Raw genomic sequence first — 17,796 nt, 5'->3', positions numbered from 1 at the left:
GTGGGGAGCTTAGCCTTTGTTGTATCAAGAAACGCTACAATGGCTGATTTGAGGTTAGTGCCAGCTTCCTGCCTCAGAGTGACTGGGAGAGGAAAGGAGGATCTGGATCTTGTATTGCTCCTGAAACAGCTGCAGCACATCTCCAGCCTTGTCCATCTCCAGTTTCACCTATGAGGGCATATGGGAAGGACCAGCTCAGGCCCTGAGGACCCCAGAGGGGAGCAGGCCGTACTTCTCCCTGTTAGCAAATAATGCAGCGGAAGTGCACGCTGAAGAGGGGAAGGAGCTTTGTCATTTGTGGCCAGACCAGAAAGGACGGCTCGGTAAGTGGAGGGAGAAGACCCCTGGATCATCAGGAGGAAAGTACAGAACATGTTTGTAACCCCAAGTTTGACAGCAAGAGGAGGGGGCTTCACCCAGGGCAGAAGAAGGGCATGAGGAGACCCCAAATTATCTCCAGAGTCTCTTCACACTGGCTCACAGAATCACAAGGCCAGGGAGCAAGGACATCTCCTTGCTCTCCAGGGACATGGCATCTGAAATGACAGCCTCCAGAAACAGCCAGGAGCCACCCCATCCAGTACCGGGGCAGAGAGAGCCATGCGGCCACAACCGTTCCAAAGGCCCCGGAAGAAACATCCCAACACCAGCGGAAACAAGAGAGCAAAGTCCCTTCCAGTAGTTATAGAGAGGAGTTACACAGAGACTGGCAGAATTTGGGCTTACAAGAAGGATGTGCCCTCCTCCAGCACTACCCGTCCTGTTTCTGAGAGCTCACATCAGCGCATGTCAGGCAGTGCTAGTTCTGCACAGTGTGGGCTGCCACAAGCAGCACATTGCTGCTCCCCTGCAGGGCTGGCCCAACACAGACCTGCTTTCAGGTGCCTATGGGTGCTAGCTGCACCGGCTGGGCGGGAGACAGCTCAGACCCAGGCAGGGCCACTGCACCAACACTCGACGCCCTGGACTGTTGTTGACGCTTTCACTGCCCTGAGACCCCTTCCCTGCTGCCCAGCTTGTGCCGGCGCGGCTCCCCAGGGTGCAGTTCGAGGGCTTTGCCAGCATGGCAACCTGCCAGGGCCGGGTTCAGAGTCCTCACAGTTCACAGCTCCGTCGTCTTTCTGGGCTCGATCAGGACAGTGTTGAGCATGCCCACCTGACACTCCTGGTCTTGGAGCTTCCTTGCACTCTGTGAAGGACTTTGGCACCAGTTCGACCTCTGACGGCCCCTCTGCCAGTTCCTCAGCATTAGCAGGACAGTGATGAGCACCAGCACTGCTGTCAGCACCCCGAACACCAGCACTGTCACCAGCTGGGCTTCACTCAGCCCCGAGTCCCTTTGGGTCACCACCTCCTTCACAGAGATTTTCAATAACCCTCCCCCTGGCTCTTTTTCGCTGTGGTTGGCCATGCGCCGTCCCGTGACCGCGGTCCTGACAGGCTCTGGCTGCGTCACCTCTGGCATCTTGCTGGTGGTGCTTTTCACCATCCCACTGTTCTCGTGGTTCGCAGGGTGGTAGAGCGGAGCCCAGGTGGGATCGGGGACGGAGATCTCGCAGGTTTTGCCGGTAAAACGGTCCGGACACAAGCAGTCATAGTCATTGATGCGGTCATAGCACTTTGCCCCGTTTTTGCATGGCTGGCTGGCGCAGTCGTTGATGTTGATGGTGCAGAAACGCCCTTCAAAGCCCACCTGACACTGGCAGGAGAAACGGTTGATCCCGTCATGGCAGGTGGCACCGTTGGCACAGGGACGCATCAGGCAGTCATCCACGTCGTTCTCACAGAGAGGCCCCACAAAGCCAGCAAGGCACCGGCAGGTGAAGTTGCTGGCAAAACCATTTTTGTCTTGACACTGCCCCCCATTCTTGCATGGAGACCTGCGTGGAGAGAGCAAGGATGGGTCATGGTGCTGGAGAGCAAGCAGCTTCCCCCACCCCAGGGAGGTAAACACACACAGCTGCTCGCACGGCCAGTGAGTCCGGTACCGGCTCTCTCCATGGGGGCAGCTATCTCAAGGAGAAGACCAGGCAGGAGTTTCTGGCTCCCTGAGAGAGAGGTTGTGGGACCTCCTCAAAGGCTGTGGCTGTTCACAGGCCCACCACCCACCAGGGAGGGTCTTCAGCCAAATGATCTAAAGAGGAAACGTGCCCTCCTGATGCTCCCCAAAGGCATGACAGGTGTCAGCTCATCACACCTACAGCAGCGAGGGACGGGAATCTGTTCAGATTGCAATAAAGACCTTGCCCCAGTGGGACTGTGCGGTGCACGCAGCTAAACCAAAGCCAAAGATGGTTTTGGCTTAACTCCATTAGCGCATGGAAATCCACAGATAACAAGCCAAGCTGGGCCACCACTTGGCAGTGCATGACCTGAAGCTAATGCTGTCTGTAATCTCGCTGCCCCCACTGCTGTTTCTCACCCTGCCTTCTCACATGGCCCTGTCTTCATCTCACAGTCCTTCCCATGGAAGCCTTCTGGACACAGGCAAGAATATTCCCCGTCTCGGTCATAGATGCACTGAGCCCCATTCTGGCATGGGGACTGGTGTTCGCAGATGTGTATGTCTGAGGGGAAAGAAAAAGATGGGAATTAGCGAGAAAAGAGGGGCAATGTGGCCAATTCAGTTCCCATGCAGCCCGTCAAACCCAGTGGGGAATGGAGAAATGGCAGGAGCTTCTCCTGCCTCCCCGCCAATGGGCACCTGCAGCAATAGATGTGCAGCACCTACTTGGTGCTTTCCAGCTACAGTCCGGAAAATGCACAGGCTTAGGGGTGCAGAGAAAGCAAACTGTCCTGCAAATTTGCACAATGTGACACCATCTGTCCGGCCAGCGCAGACCTTGTGGCACAGAGGAGCTGCACTGGGGGGCAGTGGGAGGAAGGGAGTCCACTGGCCACCTGCTGAAGGCAGGAAGCCCCGCGGGAAGCAGGAGGTGCTGCCCGGAGCCCAGGCGCAGCATGGGAAAGGCAATGAGTTCATCTGCTCTGTTTCCTGAGGCCGGCTGGTGTCATGGCAGCTCTTGCCGTGCAGCCCGGGAGCAGGTGCTGGCAGCCTGACCTCTTCTGCAGAAAGGGGATGGTTCCAGCTGCAGCAGCCAGACAACATCCCATCTCCTGAGCAGCCCAGGCAGCATCACCTGGGTGGCTTCTGGCTGTGCCGGCTCACTCTGCCATGCAGGGTGTGCTGGGCTTCTGCTCTCAGCACCAGAGGCTGGGAAGCCCAGTCTGCAACTCACCTTTGTCACAGAACTTGCCAGCCCAGCCAGTGTGACAGATGCACTGCCAAGGCTGGTGGCACGTCCCGTGGAGACACCCCGGCATACGTACGCACTCCTCGCAGTACTCGCCCTCCCAGCCTGGATCGCACCTGCAGGAGGACAGGGCATGGCAGTGTGATAAAACCCAAGCAGGGGCTGCGGAAAGGCTCGCTGCTTGCCGCGCAGGCTTGCCGCAGATACGGTGCTGCTGGGAAACCCTCCCAAAGCTCCCCATGAACTCTGCTGGCTCCCTCCTCCAGAGGAGCTCAGTACTGGCATCTCATCTTTCCAAGGAAGCAAGTGGACAGAGCAGGAGCAGACACAGTATGCAGCCAGGGAGGATGAGGGGGCAGAAACAGTTCAGCAGCTTCGCTTTTACTGCCCACATCCCACTGCTCTCCCCCAGCCAACCGCTCTGTACACACCACTGCGTTAGCTCAGAAATTCCTGCGCCTCCCCCATCGCACAACCACTGTGATGGGTAGAGAAAAGCCCCATCCCTAATCCTGAACTCTCTGAGAGAAAAGGACAAGAGGCCCCTGAGGTCTGCATGTTCCATTGCACCCCTTTGCATTATAATGTGTGTCGGTTTTCATCTGAAGCGCACCATAATCCAGCTGTGAAACCTTGCTTGCTGTGGCTGGCGTATGGAATAGACTTATGAACCAGTTCACAAGGGCAGTGTGATGGGAAAACCCACAGCACACAACAAGCCTTCTGGCAGCAGAAGAGCGGGGCAGTGCTGATGGCTAAGTAAAGCCAAGCTGCATTGCTCCAGTGGCTTCGCTCAGACCTGCCAGCTCCAACGGGGAAAGCAAGTGATTGATAAGAAGATGAGAGCTGAGTGGAGGTGGCACCAGCTGCAACAAAAGCTATACTCCAAACAGTACGAAATTAAACCTAACAAAAACAACACGGTCTCTAGAATAAGCAAGGGGGTTCATTTTCATGGCTGTGGCTCGTTTCAGTGTGATGTGCTGTGACTGCAGCTTTGCCAGGCCGGGCTGAGGCTGCACTTCCACACCTGGACTGGCTATTGTCACTGCAGGTTGTTCCAAAGAGATGAGGAAAATGGTTAAAAAAAAATATATATGTTAATTAGAGGCTTTTTGATGGGAATGGAGGTGATATCATGTGCCTGATAGCGTCTGGGGAAATGCATTCATACCTGGACAGCCATGAGCTTACAGAGGGCTGTGAGCACCCCTACCCTCCAGTACCCACAGGCTGCAGTAAGGGAGAGGTGCCATCAACTCTTCCCTTTCTCTAAAAGGGAGAATGGCCAACCTAAAAATTGCCAAGGAGGGGGCTAGCTAGCTAGGTAAGCAGTCGAATCTCCCTGAGTTGGGGGTGATTTCAACGGGGTACTGCCAAGCTGCTGAAGGCCTGGAATCTGGAGCAGCAACTCACGCATGCCTCTGCTGGAAAAACCTGCAACTCAGCTGCCTGACGCATGGAGAAGTGCAGCGTCTCTGGCCAGGGCTTCGCAGCACCAAGCTCCCCTGACCAGCCACAGCCACAGAAAGGGCTCAGGGAGGAGTGAGCTCTTTGCAACTGCAACCGGGGACACAGCAAAACCAGAGCTGGACACTCCCTGATGCAGCGGTCAGTGTGGTTATGGTCACTGCCAGCCACGTCTGCTCCACTAGGCAAGAATGAATGGCCCAGGCATGGTGTGACGCTGGGGGCTGTGCTATGAAAGGGGGCTGAGCATGCCCCAGCGAGGAGAACATGAGGGCAATGGGCAGTCTGTTCCCTTGCAGCACAGGTGTCCAGGCCAGCCTGTAGCAGCCTGCTCCGCCTGGGGCTGCCCTGTGGGATGAGGGCTCTGGGTGGCCCTAAGGTGGGACAAGGGGCAGTGTCCAGGGCTGTGACAGCCCAGGGCAGCCACGTAGCTGCTTCTCAGGCTGAAGTGCTGGTTCAGGCCCTGAGCTTTGCCCCTGCGGGATCTAGGCACCACCTGGAGCCGGGACGTCAGCGATCACGCACACGCTTCTGCCGTGGGACAGAGGTGGCCTCAACTTGCTGGCGAGCCCTTTATGAAAACACCTGGAGATCCTCACTGCAGCCCAGGCTTCAGAGAGGTGACCCCTGATGCCCTCAGACATCTACATGCACATCAGCAGCTCTTCTTTTCCATGCCCCCGGGGAGAGCATCCCCATCTCAAACAGCAAGGAGGCCAAGCAAGCTGGCTGCCCCCCAAGCCTGCCCTGCTGTCTGATGACTTTCCTCACCGTATCTGAGCCTGAAGGCTCCCTCCCATCACTCAGGCATGGCTGCACTGTCCTACGCTCCCATCTAGACAAAAAGGGCTCAGCAAAACGATGTTGGTCAATCTGCAGTAGGGGGGACCCTGGAAACTCTGAAGCAAAGGCTGGATGGGACCAGCAAAGGGCTGAGAGATCAAAATCTCCCACTCCAGAGGGCATCAGTTAAAAAGAGAGCAGAGTCACCAATTCCAGGTGCCTCAGCTTGGGGCAGGGGTGCAGGCACTGGGGATGCAGCATCAAGGAAGGGAGAGCAGTTACAGTCAGGGGCAGCAGGAGCGGGGAGCCAAGGACAAGCCATACCTGCACTTCCCATCCTGATCACAGCAGCCATGGGCAAGATTACAGCGCTCGCTGCAGTCATCACCTGCAAGACAGGAGAAAGGGGGAGTTAGATTAAGCAGAGATCGTAGATGACTCCTGATCTACTCACGGCCCTGCCAGCTCACGGCTTTTTTCTCCTTCCTAAGCACTCAGCCTGCCCTTTCCCAGAACTGTAAGGTAAGGGACCTTCCTTTCAATGGCTGGATGCCACAGGAGAGAAAAGGATTTTGCAGCCACCCAAGCAGTAATAACACTGCCTTTATTGAGAAATGGGATTCCACTTCAAAACTACCTGGTCTCTGATCATCCCCCCCCCCCCGCCTCCCTTAGACTTCGGGCCTTTCTGGGCAAGAGCTGGGGTTGTCCGTGCAATAAGGCAACCTGTGTAATAGGGCCTGACCCACCTGGGACCTTGGTCCCATGATCGTGTGACAAGCATGGTAGGAAAGCTCAGGACCAGGTATTGTGAGGGTCACAAAGGGGCTGAAGATGGATCCTCTTTATCTCCCGGGTTGTCCCCATCCCCAGGGACAGCTATTGGCATGGAGAGGTCTGGTGGGGGTCCTGCCCTCCACCAGGACCCAGCTGCCAGCACTCCCCCGCCATCTGGGGGAGGCAGGGCTGGGCATTGCAAGGGGCCAGGTATCCAGTTCTGTTTATTTATTTAAAGGCCACAGACACTGTAACTGAGCTATGGCCTTGCCATGCTACTTCTCATCCTCCGCTCTGCACTGGCCTGTTTTGTCCAGCCAGGTGTCCCCTTTCATCTCCACCTTCCCCTCTCCTCCATCACCTGCTTGCATCTTAGCCCCACAGGGAGCTGGCTCACTCTGGCTCCGTGGGCAGAAGAGCTAGAACAAATGTCAGGAGGCAAGGGGTTTCTCCAGGAGCCCAGCAGGATCTCGGGCCAGGCCCAGGAGATGAACTGACTGAGACCCTCCATCCCAGACCAGGGTAGGTTAAAGTCACTGCCAAGAAGTGTGCTCAGGCTTTCCCCAAACCGTGCAATGCACTGCTTAGGAAGCAAGCAGGAGGAGAAATTCCCCATCCACATGCACGCATTTTTGCTGCAATGAGGTGGCAGGTCCCACCGCTCAGGATAAGAGCCTTCCAAAACAAGCCACTGCAGAGCTGGAACAGCATCCTGGGACTGCTCAGCCCAAGCCTGAGTATTGTCATCTTTCTTATTTGTAACCATCTCTCCTGGCAGATGGCTTTGGGAATTCATTGCTTATCCAAAGTGGGGGGAGAGCAAACTAATCTTTGGGAAGGGATTTTTTCTCATGGGATCCAGGATTAGCCATTCAGTTTTGGGATCTTCTTTCCCCCTCACCACACCTCTCCGAACAGGCTCATCGGCTCAGTGACCCATTCACCCTAAATGTGAGAGACAGAGCAGGGGGACCTCTCACTGCCAGTCTGCTCAGGCACCACCACCCCCATGTGCACCAGAGCGGGAGTCTCTACGGTTGCCCCAGTCACCCCCAGGTGCTGGATGACTGAGAAGCATTTTCTGGTCTTCCAGGTCAGGCCAGCTCTATTTTGCATGGAGAACTGGGGAGAATTCAGCAATGCCAAGCACAGGTTTGGAAAGATGGATGTAAGAGAGCATGTCTACAGAGACTCACCTTGGGCAAGGTGGTGATGGGCCAAGAGGATCCAAACCAAGGACATGAGCTGGAGACAGAAGCTCCTGAGCATGGTCAGTGTGGCCCCACCGAGATGAACACCTACAGAGAGAAAAAGAGCAAGCTCAGAAAAATCCACTGGCTGATGCCGCAGCTTCACTTCATGTATCCCTTCCTCTCTGCTACCTGGCAGTTTTGAGTTGAAATATCCAGTTTTGTATGGACTGGTCACCGCAGTCCTCTCTGTCCTTCCAGGCTCCTTCCTCTAAGGCAACGTTGGAGCACTAAGAATCAAAAAGCCTTTTAAAATGCATATACAGGAGAACTGAGTGCACATACTCAATCCTGACCGTGTAATAGCTCAGGCTGTTACACCACGTCTTGGAGCACCTCCCCCTGCTAGGTGCTGTCAAGAGAGCAGAAGCCTCTAGAAACACCAGTTCAGCTTTGGGGACCTTCATCTTCTCTCCCTTGGTCTGGGGAGCCTCATCTTCATGTTAAGATCCTTCCAGTGCATGTTCAAAGAAATAGATGGGCTGAGTCTTTTTCCAGCACCAGGAGGGCAAGGAGTCGAGTAGATCTAGCAGATGAGCAGGCAGTAAATGGCAGCCCCTTACAGCCTAAGGAAGTGAAGCGATAGGCACTAGACTTGGGCTGCAGCCCCAGGTAGGAAAGGCAAACACACAACTCTCGCTAGGTGCAGTCTTTTTCCTCAGCTGTCCTGCAGAGAGCCCTGTCAGCCCAGGGTTCCTGCACCCATCTATTTTCCGACCGCCTCCTGCCCTCTTGAAGTAACATTAAATGCTTTCCAAAAACGCTTCATTCCCTCCCAGCCTTCTGGGGTTGTTAAGGGCAGGAAATTCGAGGGTGATATCATAAATACATTACTATAATGAGATGGGAGGGGTTAAACAGTTCTGCTAAGAGAGTGGTAAAGGTATGGAGCAGACTCCACTCAGCTGCGTGGGTGCAATGGACAGGGGCCATTCCACTTTCAGCTCGACTCTTCAGCTCGGAAAGGTTGTCTTGGGTCGATAGTTGCATGAAAGACTTCTCAGATGGGGACAGAAGTCCTCCCACCCACCCCATGTAGGCATGCATTGGAGGAGGAGGTTTTGGGATCCCTGCTAAGGACTTCACCTGCCTGGACCAGAGAAGATAGCCCACAAAAAGCAATGATGTTGCTCAAAGCATCTCCCCAGCAAACAAACCATCACCTATGAAGGATGTAGCATTTTCAGGGGGGCTACAGGATGTTACTGTCACTGCCCCAGCCAAATCCGAGCACAGACCACTGCATCCTCCCTCCACACGGTTCCCTTGTCACCACGCTCCCAGGACTCTCCTTCGCCTCCTGCCCCAAAATGCTGGGCAGTGACGAACAGCTGCTGCATTTCAGGGGAGGGTGAAGCAATTCCTATGAAACTTATAAAATAATTTAGGGCTGAACGGTTGGTATCCTGTTCCTTCAGGGCTGTGAGGAGCTCAACCTCTGACCACATGTCATTGCAAAGGTTGTTTCCCCCATGGCTCCCCACAGCCTCCTCGCTCGAGGCGCAGCCTCTCCGACCTCCTGACGTAGCCGCCCCACGGGCGCTGCTCCCAGCGCCCACCCAGGGGCTGCCCCAGACCCCGGCAAGGTGCCGGGGGCATCCTGGGGGGCAGCTGGTGCCTGAGGGAGCTGTGAGCAGCGCCTGGGCAGGCCTGACTTTGGGTCACAGGGACACGGGGCAGGGAGCTCCCTCCGTCCCGATCCTCTGCTATGGCCTGAGTTGGGGGCTACTAGCCCCCCAGAAGCTGCGGGCTATTAGGGACGCCCCCGGGAGCTATTAATCTGCCCCTCGGGGGTATTAGGGACCTTCGTGCGGTTGGGGGCTACCAAGGACAATCCCAGGAGGGGGGCTATCAGGCACCGCTCCCTAGACTGGGGGCCATCAGGGACCCCTCCGGGACGAGGGTCCGGGGGTAGGGGTGGGAACCCAGAGGATGCCGCGACGCTGCAGCTCGCCCCTCCTGCCCGCCCCCCCCCCCCCCGCGGCTTTGGGACCACCCCGAGCCCTCAGTGCCCCCCAGAGGGTCACGGCCACGGAGTGCTCGCCTTCCCCCCAACGCCCGGCCGGCCGGAGAGGACGCTCCGCGGAGCACCGCACCGCCCCGGCCCCGCCGGTCCCCCTGCGGCCGGGGCGGCGGCGGGGGAGGCGGCGGGGGGGGGGTCTGCCGGTCCCCGCCGCGCGCTGCCCCCCGTCCCCCGCCCCCCTGCTCACCTCGGCGACGCGGCGGGTCTTGGGGCTACCGCGGGGCGCGGCGGCGGGGGGCGGCCATGCCCGGCGCGGCGGCGGCGGGGCTGGGGAGGCGCGGGGCTGCGGAGGGAGCTGCCGCCGCGTGTGCCGTGCCGCGCCGCTCCGCCCGCCGCCGCCGCCGCCGCCGTGCAGCCCCGGCCGCCTGCCAGCGGCTGCGTGTGCCTGCACATCCCCGCTCCCTCCCCGGGACATCCCGCCTCCCGCCGCCCCAAACCGCAGGCAGCCCCCGGCCCGGCCCGCCCTGCCCGCTCACCCCTGCCCTGCTCCCGCCGCCGGGGCCGGGGGGGCCCGGCACGGCCCCACGCGGGCCCGCCCGCCCCGCCCCGCCCCGCCCCGAGGGGGCTGCGTCTGAGAGGGGTCACCGGTCCCGTGCCCCAGGACCCGCCCGCAGAGGACGGAGGGGTGCCCCGGGCTGGGGGTGCTCCCCTGGGGCGCGGCCCTGCTGGGGAGATCCCCGCCCGGGGCTCGGGGGGCTGCAGCGCCGGCCCCCCTCGCGGTTGCACACACACGCTTGGGCAGGGGCTCCAGCCCGCTGGCGCCGGCCCCCCGCGGGGCACCTCCGCCTCGCAGCCCCTTCCTGTCTCACAAATAGGTGCGGGATGATCCGAGCCCTCACTTCGCTCAGATTATCTGAAATGATGCAAAACGCCTCCTGCAGCCCCTCCTTGCTGGCTTCAGGGGACACTAACACACCTCCACTGGCAAACCATAGGGTTAAGAAGCCCCGTCCTTAAAGCAGAGATGCAGCGTGGGGCGGTCACCCCACAAGAAAGAAGCCATCCGGCAAAGCTGTGGTCCCCTGCACTTCTCTCGCTGCTGCTCACAAGCCGTGGACGCCAGCGCCTTGGTAAACAGTAAGACAACCCTGGGAGAGGGGCTGGGCCATCACATCTTCGTGAGGAACGGCTGCGCGCTCTCCTCCTCACCTTGCAGGGCCTCTCTGCTACCTGACAAGATCGTATCTGTTACCTTCAAAGGTCCTAGCAATCCTTAATTAGATTACAAGTTCACCTCAGCCAGCCCTCTTCTACCCCTGCGCCCCACGAGTTTTGCTTTTTTCCACCAGGAAGGAAGAAGAACCATGTCCTACTGGTACTTACATGGATGCTTCCACATCCCATCTCACCAGACAAAGCTCACCTCATCCCTGCTCTCACCTTCTCCAGTCCTCCCAGCCCGCTGCAGTTCCTGACAGCCCTGTCAGCACCACGCATCCTGCGGTAGCCGTGGATGGCACTGTGGGCCGCAGCAACAGCCAGCAGCCCCGTCAAAGCCTAGCTCTCTGCCAGCTCTGACTGTGGACCCTTGCTTGCTCCATCCTCAGCAGGTCTGGACAATACAACCCTACTGAGCAATAACATGGGAGCCTCCCACCTTGCCCACCACTGCAGGAGCTGCCTCCTTCCTGCCTCTTTCCTGCTCTCCTGTTGGCCAGGAGCACTGTTCTTTTTCTTGCCTGCCTCCTCCCGTCTCCATCACCCCACCTAACTGCTCCAAGGTCCTCAAGGGCCAGAGAGGCCCAAGCCTCCTGCTGCTCAGGCTGCTCTGCAAGCTCCTCAGATATTTATGGGACAGGTGTGCACCAGCTCCGTTCTGAGATGCTTCCTGTGGTTCTCCATCCATTCTCATCCCCCAATCCTTCACATCCAGCTCAGCCTGCTTCTGAGTCCTGGTTCACACTGTATCTGGGGCTTACAGCAAAAGGGAGAGGGGGAGGCTGAGGGCAAAGCACAGCTCCTGGTACTCAGTTAAAAAACAGACCTTCAGTTACTGCTGCTCCAGGACCTGGGAGGATCCACCTTTCTCCTCTGACCCCCGCAACACCCTGCCTTGAACTCTTTTGCTCTGCCAGTCATGGTTGGAGGCCAAGTTTTTGCTGGCAGCACCTCCAACATTGAGTGTAGGCTGCTCAGCCTCACCATCACCTCCTCCTTGAAATCCTACTGCCTGCACCAACTGTCTCAGATACGACACCACCTCCCGCAACATCCTCACCTGCTCTTGCACTCCTCTGCTGGGATCTGCCCTGGTCCTGACCGCGCTGCACTGCAATGCCATTGCACAACCATGCCTGGGTGCTCTTAAACTTCACTTGGTTAAACGCGCCTAAGAAAACCCTCTGGATGCTGTGTGTGCATTTGAACAGGCAGGCAGGAGAGCGATTGCGGAGGGGTCCCTGCGCACATTGATATTTGTAAGTATCTGTGTCCACAACATGAGCACTGTGGGAGAGGGAGACAGGGTTAGGTTGCAGTCAGCGGAGCGAGACACGCAGTTCTCACCATGCCGCTTCTCTCAGAGGTGAGAGCCGTGGCACGGAGCGAGGGCCATCCAGGAGGTAAAGTTGGTTGCTGGAGATCTGAACATCGAGGCAGGGGAATGGAGAACAGAAACCACGGTGGGATTTCAGCAGGGGGGAAATGGGCATATTTGAGGAAATGGGGTTTGGGGGTTGAGATTTGGTTTTGCGTGCGAGTATCACAGACAGAAGCAGGCAGGGATGGGTGGGAGTAAAAAAGGTGGGTACAGAGGAGGGAGAAGGGACCAGAAGGAAACCCCAAGCACTGTGGACCTTGGGTGCACTCCTTCCTTAGCACTGAAGGGCCCCTGTCCTGTCCCTGGGCACACTCCTGAGTCCTAGGCTTGCTCTGGCAGTCCCTGGGCTGCCCAGGGTGATTCAAGCAGAGCAGCTCTATTTGCAGACCCAAGAAATGGGCGTTGAGGAGGGGATTCCTGCGCTTGGCTTAGACCCTGCCGTGCCATCCCTAGAGGCGTCTCGGATGGAACAGCTGCTGGGTCAGAATTAGGAAGGATTTTTTCCTAGCCATAAGAGTCCCTCCACTGCTTTTCCCTCCAGTGAAGGAAATCCCACAAAGCAGGAACCTGGAGTGGGAACGGGAATGACCTGTCACCACGGCCTCCCCCTCCAACACGTGCCAGCTGCAGGCTCCCTCCCCTGCCATCCTTCCAACGCATCATCACCGCTCCAAGCCACAGAGAGGAATTACCTGTCAAAACCAGCTGGAGCTGCTTTCCTTTCTTCCGACGTCTGGAACCTGCACCTTGGAGGCAGCCGGACATCAGGGGCGAGGAGTGGATGCTGTGCTGAGGGAACAGGTGGTGTTGCCTCTTCTCCTCCACCGAGGAGCCTTCCCCCGAGCAAGGAGAGAAAGAAACTCTTCCCTGTGCAGAAGCCTGGAGAAACTCACCCCTTCCTGCCCACTCTAGTCCCTCAAGGGAGGCAGAGGAGTGGCACAAACCAGCTGGAGAAAGACCGCAAACACCTCCAAGCTGCCAACTCAAATGATCGTCCTCTCCCGCAGCTCTCGCTCTGGGTCACCCTCTCCGTCTTACACACGGCACCAGCCCGGGGTCTCTGGGTTAAAACAAATGTTCTCCCCCATCCCACCCCCCTTGCTTTTCCCATTCCACCCCAGCCCACAACAAACATCAGCAGCTCGCTGGCCCTGCAGCCATGTAACCCAACCCCGGCCATTGTTCCCCCTTCCCCAAGGTCTATATTTGACTCTGCAGCAGCACCGTGGCTGTGCGTATGTGTGTGTGCGTGTGTGCGCGCGCGCTCACTGCACACGCACACTCCGATATTTGTTCAGAGCCTCATTCCCCAGATGCCCGGGATTGCTTAGAAATAGCTTCCATGGGCAGTAGGTGTTTGTGCCTGCAGTGGGGAAGTGGAGGGGGCGGGCGAAAGAGAAGCAGGGAGAGGGTGAAGGTCGAAGGTGGAAAATCTCTTGGCTCTTCCCTCCCAATTTGCACCATCTCGATGATCTGCCCCCCGCGGAGCATGGCCAGGTCAACAGACAGCAATGCATGCAACAGTGGGACTGGTGGCAGACCTGGGGAATGATGGAGAAAGGGCCAAGCTGTGGTCTTGGTGAACCCTTCCTGTGTCGCCCTGCCCTAAGTATCGCTCTCTGGTGGCAAAAGTGCAGTTCAGCCTCCAAAAGACCTTCAAACCTTCCTAGGTCTGGCGGCTGAGGCCACCAGAAATGGCACAGGGGAGGGAAGTACCTAATTCCCTTAGCCTGGTGGCTCTGCAAGGGGTGCCTCAGCGTATGGGAGCTGCCCTGGGATTCACCCTCCTCCGTTTCAGTATTGCATTAAGGGTAGCCACCTTGGGCTACCCTGATATGTATTTTGTGTTCTCCAAAAGCCTCCAGGAATGCTGCCCAAGCCCAGTGTTACATTCCCTGTGACCCTGGAGTCCCTGAGAACACTGCCTAGGATCAGCACGAGCCTCTTTTATTTGCATCCTTTGCGGCCTGCCAGGACACCCAGCAAAATCAGAAATAAGTTTAGTCAAAACGAACAACAGGAAGGATCACCTTTAACCTAAACACTGATGATCTGGGGAACTCGTTGCCACTGGGTAACATGAGAAGGCATTCATTTAAAAAATGACTAGACAGTGAGAATAAATAGAAATGAACTCCGGAGAGCTATAAAACCTCCTGCTCCAGGGCACTGAAGATGAGCTCCAGGCCGTGGGGTAAGGAGCAACTTTCCACAAGGGCAGGTTCTTCAGTAATTTTGCTCAGAGAGATGCTTGTCCCTTCCCCTGAGCCATGTGGACCTGGCCCTAGGAGAGGAAGGATGCTGGGCACCATCCACACATGCCCACTGGACAGAGGGGTGGCTCAGCATACGTTTCCCATCACCAAGGCCAAGGGGGGATGGACTACATGGGTGCTCCAGTGATGCCTGTGAAATGTCCTGGAGAGGTGATTCCTGGGTGTTCAGAGCCAAGCGTCAGCCTCCGTCCAATCCTGTGACCGCCAGCTCACCTACCCTCTGCTCTGAGCCAGCTGCAGAGTCCCCCATCATCAGGGCTGCTGCTTCCGGATGGGGGTCTGAACCCTGCACTGGCCTCCAGGCAGCTGCTCTGTTGGGACTAGCTAATATCCGACTTTCTGCTGGGCTGCTCCACTAAAACAGATCCTCCAAGTGTAGCAGAGTGCACATGTCGTTGTAACGGACTTGAGCTCAGTACCTGGCAGCCTCCAAACCTGCTCTGAGGAGCTGGAAAAGTAAGCTTAAGTCACACATTATTTTGAGATACAGATTCCCTGAGTCCGCCCTCAGTACTTCTATCCAAGACAGGATGGAGGCATAAGGGGAAAAAAAAAAAAAAAAGACTGAATCCTGAAGGCAAATGGAGTTAGACTTTCAGGGGGGAGGGAAAGAGACTGAGGTATATATATAGAGAGAGAGGCTAGAGAAAAGATGTCTTATCTTGAAGCCCCCACAGCTCAAAAGACTGAGTCATCCCACTTCAAAAAAAACCCCATGAGTTCATCGAGAAGGGGTAGGATCTTGTTTTGCCCTGTGATTTCTGGATTCCCTCTGCATCTGTGTGTGACAGCTAATGTCAAGGCTCTCCCAAGGGCACAGACTTCAGTGGGTGTACCCATTCCCCCCACCTGCCTCCCACTGCCAGGAGGCCATCTGGAAGGACTGGAGTGGGAAGAAGATGTCTGCCAAGCTTTCCCTTTGCTGGCACACACCCTTGAGTGCCTCAAAGCCCACCTCTCGCCACGTCCTCTCCCTTTCCCTTTCCAGCTGGCAGCTCTAGCAATGAACCCTCTTAATCTCACCGGGAGCGCACACGCATTTAACGGGAATCTCTTGAAGCAAATGTTTTGAGCTTCCTCGGTGCTTGCCTCTGAGCTTGCTCCTGGGTATTTACAGAGGTTGGCATATCTTTGTGTTTGCAGCGAAACCTGGCAGGAGAGCCTGTTGCAGTGAATTTCAAGGTCATTTCACGAAACTACGGCCTGTGCTTAGAAAGGCACATTGAACCCTGGATGCAGAGGAGGGGAGTCCATAATTACTAGCCCCAGGGGATGTGGACGAGTGTTGGGGGGAGGCTAATTGCAGACTGACTGGCTCCTTGGCCTTCAGCAGCTCCCGTGAAGCAGGGAAGCAGTGTGCTCAGCCAAGCACCAAGCGTGTCCTAGGGAAAGGTAATTCCTCTCCAGCCTGCCTGGACCCGTCCCTATAAACAGCGAGAGCTGCGCAGGGAGAGCAGTGTTGCAGATTTCACAAAAAAAGGTCTCTCTGAGCTGGAGACGCATGGTAGGCATGCAGAAGGGCTTCTCGGGAGACGACACACAGCCATGTGCCTCTGCCTGAAAGAGCCTGTGAGTCCATGCTCTGCCCTCGGAGAGCTCAGGGGATCAGCTCCTTCCTCCCCATTTGTGCACCCTGGTGAAGTCCCATCCCCAACACCCTGGCATGCAGTGACCTCCCCTCGCATGCAGGCGAGTGCTCAGCCCCACACCCAGACGAAGCCCCATCTGCCTGTGCGCACTGGGGAGAGCCAGCGTCACGCCTAACCCCTCCGCCACCTCCCCGCACGCTCCGCTGAGAGAGACATCCCCCCTCTTCCTCTCCACATAGTTTTAACTCCGTTCATTTCAAACGCTTTATTAGCATGACAAGCTAAACAAGTTTTGACAAAGGGGAAGGGAGGCAGAGCCCCTCGAGTCGAGTCTTGGTCTGAGGCTGACACCGTGACTCCAGCTTTTGCTTCCCGTGGGGTTTTACCTTTCATTGGGAGCAGCCGTCTTGCCCCTTGGCCACACGTGCCGTTTTCCTCCGCTCCTTCACCAGGCTAAATCGCTGGCCTGGAAGGATGACTGCACTTCAGTCTCTGCTGTACAGCAGCACCCATGCTGGATTTAGCACCCGTTGGGGCAAAAGCTTTGCTGAGAGCGTTGGCGGGGCTCGGGCGAGGCTGAGGGAGGAGAAACTGTGCAGTGCTGGGGCAGCTCCTCCTGTGGGGAGCTCACCCCAGGGAGCAGTGGTAACTGTGGCGTGGGTCCCAGCTGGGAACAGGCTTTTTCTGGCATATATACCCTGTATAAGGTCACAGCCCAGTACCTGGTCCCTTGCAGAGCCCTGGATAGGAGTTAGAGGCACCTGTGCAGGGCTCAGTGCAAGAGCCAGGACTGGTTCACGGGGTGAACGTGGCATGGAGCTGGTGGTGAGCAGAGGGATGAGGGGGATGCCACAACCAACTGCTCGAGGTCAGAAGACCCCGATTTCTGCTGCCTGCCCCCAGGAGTGATGCAACTGGTGCAAGGCAAGTGCAGAGAGTACAAATCCACCACTGCCAGGCTCTGCGCTCCCTGCCCTGCGATGAAAGACTGCACTAGGGACAGGGCAAGAGGCAAGAGCCAGCTGTTGCTGCACTATTTTATGGCTAGTTAGAAATGGCCAGTAGGGGTCACTGATATCTATTTTATTTATTTTATTTTTATACATATGCATTTATAAGTATACGAAACATGCATAGGCAGCAATTGTAATGGGGAAGTGTTGATGTGCAATGTATTCATTGGGTGTACAGGTTGGGGGAAAGTGCCCCTATGTACGTTTGAAATACCAGTGTGAGCTGTACATCCCTCTCTGCTCAAACTCCATGATGGCATGAAACCATGGAGGCGTGCCAAGTGCCAGGGTACTGCGACGGTGGTTTTCTGTTGTCGTTCTCCAGTTCTGCTTTCGTCCTCCATCCCATATTGGCAGAGATGCTTTGAGAGAGGTTCAAGAGATTCAAGCCTCGGGGGTAGGATATTGTGTCTGCTTGTCTTTCTGTGCAGTGCCCAGCACAATTACATCCCAACCGTGATGGGTGCCTTTAGGCAGTCCCATAAGACAAACAGCACTTTGGGTTGGGAGGGGTCAGCACTGTTCTGTTCTTCAACCGCTGTTGCTGGGGATCCTGACAGCAAAGTGTTTGCCTGTAGAAAAATCTCCGGGAGTTTTTTGAGGGTTGCATCTTCATGTTAAAATTGAGCCCCAACCCTCACTCTTATGTAGTGGAATGGACTGAATTATACACATGGGTGTTGTTAGCAACTGTTTTACTGGTGGGTTGTATTTTTCTGGTAGGTGCATGCTCCAGGCACACTGGCAGGGTGTGTTTGGCTGTCCAATTCTGCATCCACAGACTTGTTCGGCTGTCCCAGGCTGGCTGTGCTTTGCTGTTCT

The 17,796-nt window shown here is 56.7% G+C and overlaps 1 protein-coding gene across 1 annotated transcript; it reads right to left on the bottom strand.

Annotated features, from left to right (window-relative positions):
- Positions 1-1,102: 1,102 nt before the first annotated feature.
- DLK2 (delta like non-canonical Notch ligand 2) lies at positions 1,103-10,073 on the bottom strand. Its single transcript, XM_059835705.1, has 6 exons — positions 10,034-10,073; positions 7,481-7,582; positions 5,832-5,895; positions 3,240-3,370; positions 2,423-2,567; positions 1,103-1,880 (listed from the first exon to the last, which is right to left on the bottom strand). Exons 2-6 carry the CDS (start codon positions 7,551-7,553, stop codon positions 1,103-1,105), a joined length of 1,191 nt encoding a protein of 396 aa, XP_059691688.1. The 5' UTR covers positions 7,554-7,582; positions 10,034-10,073.
- Positions 10,074-17,796: the final 7,723 nt, after the last annotated feature.

Source organism: Gavia stellata, chromosome 2 (assembly GCF_030936135.1).
Source record: "Gavia stellata isolate bGavSte3 chromosome 2, bGavSte3.hap2, whole genome shotgun sequence".
NCBI classification, from domain to species: Eukaryota; Metazoa; Chordata; class Aves; order Gaviiformes; family Gaviidae; genus Gavia; species Gavia stellata.
This window is presented reverse-complemented; position numbering and strand designations above follow the sequence as displayed.